The 13,406-nt window shown below is 50.7% G+C and overlaps 7 protein-coding genes across 7 annotated transcripts; 3 read left to right on the top strand and 4 right to left on the bottom strand.

Annotated features, from left to right (window-relative positions):
- Positions 1 to 483: 483 nt before the first annotated feature.
- On the top strand, positions 484 to 1,665 carry ECM31 (3-methyl-2-oxobutanoate hydroxymethyltransferase ECM31; the record flags this gene model as incomplete). Its single annotated transcript, XM_046087315.1, has 2 exons — positions 484 to 963; positions 1,048 to 1,665. The coding sequence occupies 2 exons, from the start codon at positions 484 to 486 to the stop codon at positions 1,663 to 1,665; spliced, it is 1,098 nt and encodes a 365-aa protein (XP_045943282.1).
- A 295-nt stretch (positions 1,666 to 1,960) lies between these two features.
- atg12 (ubiquitin-like protein ATG12) lies at positions 1,961 to 2,808 on the bottom strand (the record flags this gene model as incomplete). The annotated part of the gene is made up of 3 exons (XM_046087314.1): positions 1,961 to 2,020; positions 2,106 to 2,305; positions 2,538 to 2,808. The coding sequence occupies 3 exons, from the start codon at positions 2,806 to 2,808 to the stop codon at positions 1,961 to 1,963; spliced, it is 531 nt and encodes a 176-aa protein (XP_045943281.1).
- A 1,111-nt stretch (positions 2,809 to 3,919) lies between these two features.
- ubc8 (E2 ubiquitin-conjugating protein UBC8) lies at positions 3,920 to 5,064 on the top strand (the record flags this gene model as incomplete). Its single annotated transcript, XM_046087313.1, has 5 exons — positions 3,920 to 3,960; positions 4,419 to 4,456; positions 4,514 to 4,628; positions 4,689 to 4,870; positions 4,928 to 5,064. The coding sequence occupies 5 exons, from the start codon at positions 3,920 to 3,922 to the stop codon at positions 5,062 to 5,064; spliced, it is 513 nt and encodes a 170-aa protein (XP_045943280.1).
- Positions 5,065 to 6,125: 1,061 nt separating this feature from the next.
- LDX57_005624 (LAMTOR1/MEH1 family protein) lies at positions 6,126 to 6,844 on the bottom strand (the record flags this gene model as incomplete). Its single annotated transcript, XM_046087312.1, has 3 exons — positions 6,126 to 6,432; positions 6,550 to 6,704; positions 6,797 to 6,844. The coding sequence occupies 3 exons, from the start codon at positions 6,842 to 6,844 to the stop codon at positions 6,126 to 6,128; spliced, it is 510 nt and encodes a 169-aa protein (XP_045943279.1).
- Positions 6,845 to 8,349: 1,505 nt separating this feature from the next.
- LDX57_005623 (DUF2011 domain-containing protein) lies at positions 8,350 to 9,461 on the top strand (the record flags this gene model as incomplete). Its single annotated transcript, XM_046087311.1, has 3 exons — positions 8,350 to 8,375; positions 8,484 to 9,018; positions 9,111 to 9,461. 3 exons carry the CDS (start codon positions 8,350 to 8,352, stop codon positions 9,459 to 9,461), a joined length of 912 nt encoding a protein of 303 aa, XP_045943278.1.
- A 452-nt stretch (positions 9,462 to 9,913) lies between these two features.
- LDX57_005622 (uncharacterized protein) lies at positions 9,914 to 10,527 on the bottom strand (the record flags this gene model as incomplete). Its single annotated transcript, XM_046087310.1, has 4 exons — positions 9,914 to 9,930; positions 9,986 to 10,240; positions 10,295 to 10,459; positions 10,515 to 10,527. 4 exons carry the CDS (start codon positions 10,525 to 10,527, stop codon positions 9,914 to 9,916), a joined length of 450 nt encoding a protein of 149 aa, XP_045943277.1.
- Positions 10,528 to 12,254: 1,727 nt separating this feature from the next.
- Positions 12,255 to 13,045, bottom strand: LDX57_005621 (uncharacterized protein; the record flags this gene model as incomplete). The annotated part of the gene is made up of 2 exons (XM_046087309.1): positions 12,255 to 12,734; positions 12,794 to 13,045. The coding sequence occupies 2 exons, from the start codon at positions 13,043 to 13,045 to the stop codon at positions 12,255 to 12,257; spliced, it is 732 nt and encodes a 243-aa protein (XP_045943276.1).
- Between the last annotated feature and the right edge of the window lie 361 nt (positions 13,046 to 13,406).

Here is a 13,406-nt window from a genome sequence, read left to right as displayed (position 1 = left end):
CCCCGTTCAATTGTAAATTTCGAATTGTTTCTTTCGAAGTTTCTGAGCAGATTCAAGACTTACTCGAAAATTTTATTTTTCTAATTTTTCTTTTTTTAAGTTATCCCTCGGTCAGATAACGTCACTCAACTTACCTACCAAATACCAATCAATCTACTTCGAGGATCTACTTCACTGGTGGATCCTTCCGGTGTGGACGCTGGTAACGCCACTCACTCACTTCATTATTAGGTTATCTGATCGGGTCGGAGCTTCTTTTTTTCGCCTTCCTGCCTATAGGGTACATACAAACAAGATATTCATACATACGTACATGCGTACATACATACACTTACAGATACATTGTTGATAACAATTGCGTCTTGACAATCTCTTGCACTTGTGTTACTTCCATTGCTCCTGGAAAAAAGTATCCGCGGTGGAGATTTGTTGTCTCGCGCTACGCTTTACCACGCTACTATCTATACTTGTCCTGTGGCAACAATGGCCTCATCCAGAACCGCAGCCCAAATGATGCCGCCATTGAGACAATGTCTTTCGAGGACTCGCATCTCCTCATCGTCGATAACTCCGCTGCTTCTGGCGGGGGGTCGTCAACCATCCTCCCGCCTCGCTACTAGATGTCTCCTCCCCACATGCATGTCAGGCACTGGCACCGCCCCGACATCATTCGTCCGCCATAGCTCGCATTCTCCGCTGAGCGCAACGCCCACGACGCCCCGGAAAAAGGCCACCGTGCAGACGCTGCGCAGTCTCTATCGAAAGGGCGAGCCGATCACCATGCTCACGGCGCATGACTTCCCCAGTGCTCATGTCGCGGAGGTGGCGGGCATGGAGATGATTCTGGTCGGTGATAGCTTGGCCATGGTGGCGCTGGGGATGGAGGATACGAGTGAGTTGGAGATGGATGAGATGTTGTTGCATTGTCGGAGTGTGGCGAGGGCCGCGAAGAGTGCTTTTACGGTTTGTTTCTTCCCTTCCTTTTTTTCGCCTTCTCTTAGAGGGTGATATGACTTTAGTGGGAATGTTGGGCTAATGGTCTTTCAGGTTGCTGATCTCCCCATGGGCTCCTATGAGGTCTCGCCGGAACAGGCCCTTCAATCGGCCATCCGTATCGTCAAGGAAGGTCGCGTGCAGGGCGTGAAGCTGGAAGGAGGCGCCGAAATGGCCCCGACTATCAAGCGGATCACGCAGGCGGGGATCCCCGTCGTCGGACACATTGGGTTGACGCCGCAGCGCCAGAACGCGCTGGGAGGGTTCCGTGTCCAGGGCAAGTCGACCGCCGGGGCCTTGAGTCTGCTGAAAGACGCCCAGGCGGTGCAAGAGGCCGGCGCGTTCATGATGGTTCTTGAAGCCGTCCCCGCGGAGATCGCCGCCATCGTGACGAAGAAACTGACCGTGCCGACCATCGGCATTGGTGCTGGTAATGGCTGTTCCGGGCAGGTTCTGGTGCAGATTGACATGACCGGCAACTTCCCGCCGGGTCGGTTCCTCCCGCGCTTCGTGAAGAAGTATGCCGATGTCTGGGGCGAGGCCATCAAGGGGATTCAGCAGTATCGGGAAGAGGTGAAGAGTCGCGCGTATCCGTCGGAAGAGTACACTTATCCTATTCCCAAGGAGGAGTTGGCGGAGTTCGAAAGGATTGTCAACAAGTCGGATGAATAAAGAGTTCCCTTCAGTTGTTTTCTCTGTGGCTTTGTTTCACCATTTGCTTGCTACAAGTTCCTGCTCCTGTTGCTGTTCTTTCTGTCTGGCATAAGTGGTTTTCCTGATACCTCATATCATAGCTCATGTCTCATGTCTCATGTCTGTTAGAAAGTGATAGATGCCAGCTGGCTGTTCTCTACGCTGACCTATGTACATTTCAATCGAGTCAACTTAGACTTTTTTTTTCGCGGAGAGTTCAAACACATAATACTCACCATCTCTTCTCGGCGCTGTACGACTCGTCGCATCCCTATCAACCAAACGCAGGAGTCATCGAGTACGACACGATCAATTGGTCGTCCGTCTTGAAACACTGTCCACAACCGTGTTAACAAAAATAAAAATTCAAACGACGTCAGATCCCACGGAAAAGAAAACCGAAGAAATGGGAAACTCACCCTCCACAGCCCCCCAACACCCTCATCAAGCCCCGGAGCAAAGGTACTATTCACATAACAGATTACCGAATCCGACTGTTTGCAATCCAGCTTCTTGCGCAAGAAATTAACCACGGTCTCGAATTTCTGGGAAGCACTGATCTTGAAGACGCGGGTTTTCAAGATCGGGGCCGCAGGTAAGGGCTGGAAGCGGACGGTGACTGGTTTTGCAGTGTCAGTCAGCACCAAAAGCGCCTCTTGGGTCATGCCAAACGAGGGATCAAGCGGGGAAAATAGAGTTACAGAACATGATTAGATACATGGGAAGGGAAATTGGCCAGATGACCCTACAATGACGCCCTCGTCTTTAATCTAACGGGGTCTGGCTTTCTTTTTTTGCATCTGTTTGAGGGAAAAGGGGATACATCTAGTGCCCAACTACCCTATACTTACCCTTTCCTGTATCGATAGCCTCGGCATCCGCTAGTGCTTGATGTGCGTCCCGTGGTAGACTGGTTAACACCACGGACGCGGACATGGTCAGCGGCAGGTCGGATCCATGCTCGTCATCCGGAATAGGGGCATCAGTGTTGGCAGCGGAGTCTGAGGCTTTATTTCGACTGGCCGGTCGCTGGGGCAGATTAGTTTGGGCGATCCCGGGCGGATTCCGGTCTGGTTGGGGAGAATTTTGGCTGGAAGGGTATGAAGAGGACGGGGATCCCATTTTGTGCATTGTGATTGGGATGGAGATGAGAATGAAAACTGTATTAATAGACTCTGGTGCGTGCTTGATTCAACGGCGGAGTGATGGAGTGTGATGGGGAGCAGATGTGTGCATGACGGAGGAGTCTTTCCTCTCTTTTAATTGTCGGCGGGATGAGGCATTGACACCTGAGGCCACAGCTGTGTTATATGGTGTCTGCGGCATTAACAGGAATGGGGGTTTATTTCTCGCCTCTCGTTGGTAGAACTACTATTATTTGGTTTTCTCAGTCATGGCTTCTCTCTAACACAAGTTATTACTCTTTTATAACACTACCTAGGAACTAGTACTCCGTAGTAGTAACTTAGTGGTTGGGGCATACTAAACCTAAGACTCAACTCTACCCAAAGTCTGGTCACCAAGAATTCTAGTCGAACCAGTCCTCAGCTACTGATATAAAGTACCAAAACACCAAACCTGACCTGGCTCTTCATTAATGAGTACCTGATCCAACTCGCCGGGTTTGCTACCTGACCATGCCCCACATGCGACACGATGCAAGACAAGTACTACTCCGTACAGAGAGTAGTATACTGAGTAGTCACCGGCACCAGACCCGGGTGGAAGAACCACTCAGCTTGAGAGGTTCCCTTTCACGATCTGCGTATGCGCCCAACTTGCCAGTTGCCTGGAGGAGAAGAGCAGGCTGAGTCATCTGCAGGCGCACCTGACTCGTGCGGGCCGTGGTGCCATCATCGCCCGCTATCATCGAACTCCCTCTTCGCCTTCTGCTCCCCTCCCTCCTCCCACTTCTCTCAACTCCTGTCCCCCATTGTTCAGCTCTCTCCTCCCCCTTTAAACCTGCACCTTCCCCGGTCTCTATACGCCTCTCACCTCCTCAGTTTTGTTACTTTGGCCACATCCAACTTACTTTTCTCGTTCTACCTTCGCCACCGCCTCCGGCTCCTTTGTCCCCGCTCGCTCTATCGCTTCCCCGCTTCCACCTTGGGGACCAGTTGCTTTGTTCCAAAGTCGCACAATTCGCTCTTCCTCCACCCGGTATATGCTTTGAACAACTTGGATATCCTTAGTATTTGGTCAGAGATCACAGGATCTCCCGCAGTTATTCAAAATGAGCAGTCCGAAGCGAAGAATCGAGACAGATGTGAGTCGGTGAACATTCTTATCTGCTGCCGAGAGATCATTTAGGCTAACCCTGGTTTTGACTCATCTAGGTCATGAAGTACGTTAGAACACTGCCTTTTATATAAACCTGTCTCCTTTGCGGTTGAATGCATCTGCGACCGAACCCATGGCTAACTGTCGAACAGGATGTATGCCTACCCTTTCGTTCACTCCCAATACCGACCCTCTAGTCTACACCGTGGGACTATTTGCCGCTATCGAACCACAGAAATCTGGGATTGACTTTGAGTGAGGATATGTGCTGATAAACGTGGATAGGCTAATGAGTGACTACGAGGTAACTCTGGTCAATGACAATAGTGGGTTCTATCCGTAACTCCCCGTCCGTTTGAACTTGCCTACTGACTGCTCAATAGTGTATGTTGAACACAACCTTAAAACAACATCCCCGTTGTATACAAGCTCATAGGGCAATTTCTCTACAGGCAAGAATTCTACGTGCGCTTCAAGGGCCCTGAGGAGAGTATGTATTGCTCTGTACACTTGGATTATTGGGGTTTCCCAGCTAACAGTGTTCTAGCTCCCTTTCAAGGAGGGCATTGGAAGATTCACGTCGAACTACCAGATCAGTACCCGTACAAGAGCCCAAGTATTGGTTTTGTCAACAGGATATTCCACCCCAACATCGATGAGCTGTAAGGAATACAACCCCTGCTTTTGAACTGCCCTCGCTGACGCCTCTTTCTCCGGCATAGATCGGGCTCTGTCTGCTTGGATGTTATCAACCAGACCTGGTCGCCGATGTACGACATGATCAACATTTTCGAAGTCTTCCTCCCGCAACTCCTGCGATACCCGAATCCCTCGGACCCGCTAAATGGGGAGGCCGCGGCCATGCTGATGCGGGAACCCAAAAGTTACGAGGCAAAGGTGAAGGGTACGTATTCGCCACCTGATGTCCCTTGTGATTGCAAATTTGGCTTACTCTCAACAGAATACGTGGCCAAATACGCCAGCAAAGAAGCTGTTGACGACGCTGGGGAAGACACCGAGTCGGAAGATGAACTCAGCTCCGCTGGAAGCTACGATTCGGGCGGAGAAGAGCCGGCCGGAACAATGGACGACGTTTAAATCGCCTGCTAATATGTTTTCCCTTCGGCTATGCCTTTTCGATGACTATAATGGACCTGGGAGTGACTATCCGCGACCAACGACCTTACATTTGCATCGGCATGATTTCCTTTCTATCATCTATCTGTCGTTCTATCGGAGTAGGGTTTTTTTCGGCGTTTGTCCGGTGGAGTTCTGACGTTCAAGGTGCAACTGATTTAACCACGGCTGTGAGGACGGAGTTCAGCAGAGGTCGAGCCGGCTTCACGGCGAGGCCTCTTGAATCCTTCACTTCATTGTCTCGCCTTGCTACCGTGTCTGGACCGTGTTTCATAGTTTCTATCCTCTTTTCGCTTGCAACCTTCCAGCGCCGTGGTCGCATGTTGTTTCTCTATCTATCTTTTTACTTTTTCTGAATTAGTCTTGAGACTCCCGCTAGCAACAGGTGCTGGATTTTGATTCTATGTCTCTTCCCTCTCCACCTGTTATATTATTATTATGTTACACAATATGAAATAGTTAGCGATATATCTTCTAGTCTGCTAAATGCCCCGTAGTAGGTAGAGACGACAGTAAAAGATACTGTAGATCATAATCCCCTCTCTACACAGCGCCGGTTATACTGAACTATGATGTCATTTCTAATGTTTCACGACGCAAATAGCTAATTCGAGCAAGAGACATGTAATACATAAGAAAGGGCAGTTTTTGAGCAGTGATGTGAACTTCAGTGATTGGAAAACATGCAGCAAGGGTATTATGATAACCATGTCTCTAAAAAGGGGGTAGATTGAAACGAAGAGGGAAGAGGAAACGCAAAAGGAAGATCAAGAGACAGAAGGAGATTGGCCGTGGCTTGAGCAGATGAAACATCTGGTAAGGAGGGAATGGCAAGAAAACGACAAGATGAAAAGGAGAGTATAGACCGTCGACCGGCGACCTATGTAACGGGTTCAAGGAAGGGATTGAAGCAGCAAAGGCATCAAGAGAGGCGGGATTAGACCACCGAAAAGAAAATAGATACTAGGGAAATGGCCCCAGGAAATAAAACCGTCACGTCGTGTCCACTCAAGACCAGGAGATCAAGAAACTTGTAAAACCCCGAAGACATCGCGAGTAGGGGCCTCGTCGTTTGATCCGGAGCCTGCCTGCTTGCCTTTTCGGGGGTTGATGACGACTTCGCCCCAGTGTTTTGGGACGGCACCGGGCTTCGTCGCGGAGTCTTTACCGGCTGATGAGGGGTGTTCCGACGGCGGCGAGGTTGTGATCCTCACGGGGACATCGTCTGTGGCGCCTGATTTCGATGTCGAAGGGGACACGGGACCGTGCAGCGTTGCTTGGGGTTGGAGGTGAGGTTGAGGTTGAAGGGACCAGATATCGATGACGTTGCTGTTTGTAGGCGTTAGCCGTTGACCTTATTCAAACCCCTGTGACCGGAAGCGGCCACCTGCGACAACATTGATTGCGCCGGCAGATCGACTCTCTAAGCCGGGAGGGGCGACTCACTCCGAAGTCCGTTGACATATCGCTTCTAAGGCTTCCCGTTCGCGCTTTATGTATCCGGTGTCTGGTTGGGCGACCTGGTTCGCATGATTGAGGGCTCCATATCCGTATCCAGACTGGTAGATATCATCATCGAGGAGACGCGAGGATTCGGAAGACTAGTAGAAATGGAGTCGAAGTTAGCCACCGCATCCCTTGGGGTACGACGGTGTTCCCGTCGCAAGATCCCTATCGCTGCATGAATACTTACATCTTGACTGTCTCGTCGACTGCCGAGACACGAGGCGCAGATACCCATTTATACCGAAGCAAGTCTTGATCGCGAGATAGGAGCACAAGACATTCAAAGGCCGGAAGAACCCGAGGGGGGAGTTGCAGATGACGGAGTCGTTAATCGAAGGCTGGAATAACCGCGTTGCAGATGCGACAGGGAAACAGGAAGAATATGAAAACGAGCGATGGATGCCCAGAGCAGAGCAATGGCGACGCACCAACCGGTGATGCTGGGAGAGAGACTGGTCGATGGATGAAATGGCTGATGGCTGGCGGGATGGAGAAATGCGGAAGGCAGGCTGGCCCGTGCGCCCCGATGACATCGGAGGCCACTCCTCTCCCTCTTTCTCTCCCTCTTTCTCTCTCATCTGATGCTTCTCCTCGCCGCAAGGGATGCTCACGTATCACAGGGTCACAATCAGATCACCGCTCAACTTCTCCATGCAGAAAGATCATCGTATCTGATTTGATAACCCCTGGCTACCCCATGCCACTTGGGTTCGATGACAATCTGCCCGGAGCTGTGAAATGTTGGTTGCTGGCGCTGCCATGTTTATACGCCACCCGGGACAGGTTCTATGCAAGGGCTTTCTCTTGGCTTGATTGCGATCGCTGTATCGCTGTCTTTTATCGGAGTTCTTTTGCACACTCGGTCTCCTCGATATCGGATACTGTGGGGTGATGGAGGATGAACACAAGCCCATGCATGGAGTGTGGAATGGCATAATGAAGATGCACCTGGCCACCTGTCGATACTCATCTCCATGGATACTCGAGGTCTATTGAGCGATCTTCACTTGATTCACTCCATGCAGATGGACGATTGATACTGGGCGGTTGCTACGGAGCATTTACCCCATTACTGGATGTCATCTAGGTCAGCGGCCTTTTCCTAACCCGATATAGATCAAAGGAGGAGCAGCCATTGTGCTGGAGTTGGCCAACGAAGGTACATGGTTCTATGCTGTTGGTCTTATCTTCAACGGAGAATCCCAGAGCATGGGCCTTTGAGACTGCGCTCGTCACGATCTTGATTTAGGGCATACAATGAGTTCGGACGAGACCGGGTTTTAAACCATCTATCGTGCATCCCAATGCTTGTCAGCATTTTGTCTGAAGATCATGAATCTGATAACCCTCAAGGTTCTCACTAGGTTAGGATACAATAACAGATCTATGCCAGGGCCTGACATGAGTTCTGGATATCCAATTCCAAAATTCTATCAGTCCGTATTGGAAAGTCTTTATAAGAACATATATACTTGGAAGTTATACATTGAATCAAACATAGTTCTCTTTATTAGATCTGGCTTGGCTTTACTCCAGTAGAAACAGCCGTGGCCGCAAAGACCAACCCACGTGGAAATAGCGCCCGCGCCCGCCGACTGTGAAAACTTCCCACCGATGGAATTTCTCCGCACCGCAATCCAAAGCCCAACTTACCTCCAGTGCTCCACCAGATACTCTTGCTGACGCTGGGATTGCTATTGAAATCAAACTCCTCATTCTTATCACACCTACACAGAGACCATGTTCGATCTCCCGAACGCAAAACGGTACGTTCGCGTAACCGATCCCGTCCACCTACGCCATCCATCCAATTGCTACCAACCCAAAATCCCAATCAATACAGAAACATACTGATTCTATTCTCCCAACTCCAGCGTTCGTCGCGAAGACATTCTCTCCCGCGCCTCCTCAACCTCCCGATCCCCCTCGCCGCAACCAGAATCCGCAAACCCCGAAGCGCAACAACGTCTCGCCGAACTGCTAAACCTGGACACGTTCATCGCGGACCAACAAGAGACCACCGAAGAAGCCACCCACCCCGGTGAAGAAAACAAAGGAGAAGGACAAGCCGGGGAGGAGGAAGAGCAAGAGTTCGAGTTCCGACTATTCAGCGCGCCGGCAGCGCCGAAAACGCAATCGCAAGCGCAAGCGACCAATGGATCGGCGGGCGACAACGATGAGAAAACCCCTGGGGCTCAGAAACTGCGCATTAGATTGCGGTCTCCGACTCCGGAGGCAGGGGAGGGGCGTTTTGTGAACCCGTTTCGGGGTTGGGGGTACTATTTTTCAACGCCGACGTTGTCGGGAGTGAAGGTGGATGAGGATCCGCAGCTGGAGGTGAGGAAGAAACAGTTTGCGGATGTTGCAGTGTCTGGGGATGATATGTTGGCGTGGGCTCGGGTTTCATGGGTGAGTCGTGCCTCCTTTTTTTTTCTTGGTTATTTGTCTCCGGTTGTGAGAGGGATTGAGCAGTGTGGCTAATACTTATTGTTCTTTCTCAGCCCGGCTGCTATCTGCCATGGCGGGTCATTCGCTTGAACAGACAGCATACGAAACTCCCGAAGGACTCGAACGATGTCACCATTATTGCATACAACGCGGAAAGTGAAACTAAGACTCCCAAGTCCCACAAGAAGCCGGGTAAGAAGCGACGTCTACAACTGCGCAAGCGTGTCAAGGCCGCGGAGCAGGCAAAGGAAACGGAGGCGGAAAAACGGAACCGCAAGAATCGCGAGAGGAAGATCAAACGGAGACAGAAAGCCAGAGAAATCAAAGCTGCGACGGCGGCGGCCAGAGGCCAGCCCCTGCCCGTTGAGATGGATGAAGACGTATCCTCGGAAGGAGACAATTGAATCCTCGGTGGTTTGCATTCCTTTTGGGCTGTGCCTAGTTGTTGATACCCATGCTCACATCGCCTTGCTAAGTTAATTCGATATTCTTTCCGCGAAGAAGTGTCTATAGTGTCTTGATAAAAATTTGCTGTAATGCAATTTGATTCAAAGCGTCGACACGCTGATTATACAAGCGAAAGGTTCGCCTGCAAGAAGGGACGCAACATATATAAGGTAAAACAACGACGGATAAACGCAATGCAGGGTATTATGAGAATAAAACGAACAACAACAATCAAAACCTCAATCTCAAGACTCGATCGGCACTTGATGCCTGGGTATGGGTACGCAGGGCAGAAACACAGGGCAGAAAAAAGCGGACAGGAAATCGATGCTGGGCTGGCAGCAATCGCATGACTGGATGGACAGCCGCATCAGTCATATCAGAAAGCAAACATGGAATATCTAGGCAACTATTTGGCCTCTTGAGCTGCATGACTTCTGTTAGGACCATCATCTGCAGGGAGAGGGCAGGCAGAGCTTACGCTTCGTCTCAGCGGGCTTTTCGGCCGCAGCTGGTGCCGCAGCTGGTGCCTCAGCTGGGGCGGCCGGTTCGGTCTTTGCCTCCGCAGTACCATCCGTCTTTGTTTCCGGCGCTGAAGCTTCTGCCGTCGTCTCGGCGGCTGGAGCTTCGGGCTTGGCCTCGGGAGCCGGTGCCGGAGCAGCTTCGGGGTTCTCAGGCTTCGTTTGGGAGGACTCCGCGGTTGCGTTTTCAGCGGGCTTATCCGTAGCGGTTGCTTCTTTTGGAGTGTTAACGTTCTAGCTGGACCGAATGTTTTGGTCAGTAGACGTACCAGTCTTGGGGTCTGCAGCCGCAGCGGGCTCGTCAGGCTTGGCTTCAGCTGGCGACGCAGCAGCGTTCTCCGCGGGTTGATCGGTGGGTTTGTTCTGGGGGTTCTTCTTCTTCCTCCGAAGCAGAGACTTGAGTCCCTGCTTCAGCTGCCGAAACGCATTAGGCGCTGCGGATACCGATTAGAAATCTAGAGGCCAATGTGATGAACGCAAAATACTCACGAACACCGGGCATTTTGTCAAAGGAGGTAGAGATCTGAAGGATAGATATTGCCAAGAAGGAATGTAGAAGTAGAATGATCAGGATCAGGATGGGAGACGACAGGAAGAGAAGAGAAAGCACGACGGCGAGTAGGTACTTCCCCCAGCATTTTAAACCTCCGTATGACACCCCACGTGACGGCAAGGAGCACGGTCCTGATCGTCCTTAATCAATAAATAATTTGCCGCCGTCTCCTTTATTCGTTCCTTCACGGAGTACCTAAACTAAGAAATTCTTAGAATTCCCCTGTCATCTCCAAAGTGGGGACCGACGCCGATCCTCAGGGTTCGTCAGCTCCCCGCCGTGCTTTGGACCTTCCACAGTACTCCTATGTCTCGCTACGACGCTGGCCTTCATGACGAGCGTTCTCGATGAAACCGTCACGCCGATTGTCCTTCTCGGATAGGCTAGGTTCGAGGTCACACCAAGCAAGGGCGTGTCCGTCACTTTGGACGTGGTACGGGCGCTGAACAATGAACTCCTTCTCGTCCAAAGGCCGCCGTTGTGGCTGTGCTGCTCTCGCTAGACCTGATGAGGGTCTAGATCAGCTCAGATTCAGGAGTTTAGCCGGCTATTGGACTGTCGATTTTAGATCGGATTCATCGAGTCCAGTTGCAAACGTCTTGGAGATAGGGATGAGAATCATGTTGTCCAACCCTGCCAAGTCAAGCCCAACAGTCAATGCTCACCGATACAGATGTTTGAGACTCGTGTTGTTTATCGACAGCATCTGCTCGGTTTGAATCTGATACGTCGAAATCTGAGGGGGCTTTTGAATTAGAACTCGTCGCTACGCTAAACTCCAATCCACGGTACGCATACTCCTTGGATTTCGGTGAGATTCGAACTCAATTAGATTAAATCATCTTTTTCTAGGAAAATGTCCCTCTATGCAAGGGGAGTTACAACAGTTAAGGACTAATCCTGCGACACTCTTCATCCCTGAAACTGACGTATCTCAAATGCCCAACAGTGCACTAAATCACGGGTGTCAACTAACCAGTCAACTAAGTTAGCTAGAATGTCCTCCCAACTCAATCCCATTTGCAGCGTACGAGAGAAACCGGAATTCGGCAAAGTCTGAGCCTGCACAGCCATTCTAGTTGAATTGTTGGCTATCTCAAGGATACATGTCTCTCGGAGATTGGATTCCCGGACCAACTGCCTTAAACCGCCCAAGCTCACCTACAAGGAGATGCCACTCTTCCAGGGGCTGACTGGCTAAATTGAACAGAGTCCGACGCTACATGAGTCATGCTCTCCATTAGCGCCTCCAGTCCGTAATACTGGAATTAGTTAAATTGTCCTCCTATTCTAGAAAGATTTGGAGTATATTAAGAGAACCAGACTAACACCGTTCCAGGTTAGCCCCAGGTACCGAAGTCTGCGTGGGGCCCTCGATTCTGTCCCCTTCCTCTAGTCATTACTCAGACAAGGTTGACAAGCGCAGTTCCCGACAATGAGAAATAAACGAATCAAAAAGAGGCAATTGCGCAGGATTCCCCGGTACCCTCATCATGTTCTCTTCCAGAGCACATAGGGAGTACAGACCTTGGATAGATTGGGCAGCCTGTGGACCGCCTCACATCAGTCGAGTGGCCGACGCAATGCACCTACAGATAAATTGGTTAGTGGATAGAAAACCAGGAACAAATATGCTTTACCAGATAGTCGCATGGAATAACTCCCCCGGATCCCAATCAGATAGATTGAGTCTGCTCTGCATCTAGCGTCGCCCTCTCTCCGAGACGGACGTTCACTCCCAATGTCCTCAGCTCCCTCGAAGCAATCTGTCCAACTTGATCGCCATAGTGACTATTCAGCAGTCGCTGTCGTGGATGCACCAAAGTAACATTCTTCTCCGGATATCGCGCCTTCGCATCCGCTGCGAGCTCCACCCCAGCATCTCCACCGCCGATAACAACCACGTCATTCGCAACACGCAACTTCTCCTGTTCATCCTCTAGCATATTCATACCTTCCTGCTTGCTGCTGACAGGAACCCTCGACGGGAGACCAGCCGATGCACCCGTTGCAATGACCAGATACTCATAGTCTACCGACTCGCCAGACTTAAGCTCCACCTTCCCCGAGCCCCCCCTTTCCCACCCGGAACAATCCGTTGCACTGTATCGGTCACCCATGTCCACGAGCCCGTTGGCGCAGACTTCAGGTAAGATCTATATGGAATAAAAGCCTTATGCTGATGACCCGGCACTACACTAAACCGAGGCAACACCCACGTGAAGTGGAAATGCGTATGCTTCTCGATCACGACAACACGATAACCGGTAGGAAGCGAATTTGCCAAGCATCGCGCAACATGATAGCCCGCAAACGAAGCTCCGATCACGAATACATTGCGTGGATGCTCGACAGCTTGGTAGGTGAGACGGTGGAGTTGCTGTGTCAGGAGCATGCGTAGGGCTGTGCAGATGCGGTGGACGACAACCACGAAGATTTTGCCGATCTGGAAGAGCTTTCCGAACATGATGCGCTTATTAGAATCTTCAAACAACTCCAGAATATTTACCTGAGTATACTTTCGCAGTCCACAGACTTTCGGCGGGGAATCTTATCAGATCTGAATCAGGGCTCCGCTTAATAATCGGAGGTACAAGTGAAAAATGGCTTTCATGTCGTAGTGACGGTATCGCCTTGCCGTTGTCTAAAATTCTCCATGGGAAAAAGGATCATGTCTCGGAGGGTGATACACATGGCTTTTTCCCTCTTCCCTGCCCATCCATTCCGACTCTGGGCTCACATGGCGTATTCCCTCACCAGAGGATGTCTATATTCTATAAGACGTCTACCCCCTCAAAATGGTCTGTTTGGCTTTACGTTTATACGCA

This window comes from Aspergillus melleus, assembly GCF_016097325.1.
Source record: "Aspergillus melleus strain CBS 546.65 chromosome Unknown contig3, whole genome shotgun sequence".
Lineage (NCBI taxonomy): Eukaryota > Fungi > Ascomycota > Eurotiomycetes > Eurotiales > Aspergillaceae > Aspergillus > Aspergillus melleus.
Note: the sequence above shows the minus strand (reverse complement) of the source record. Positions and strands in the feature narration are given on the sequence as shown.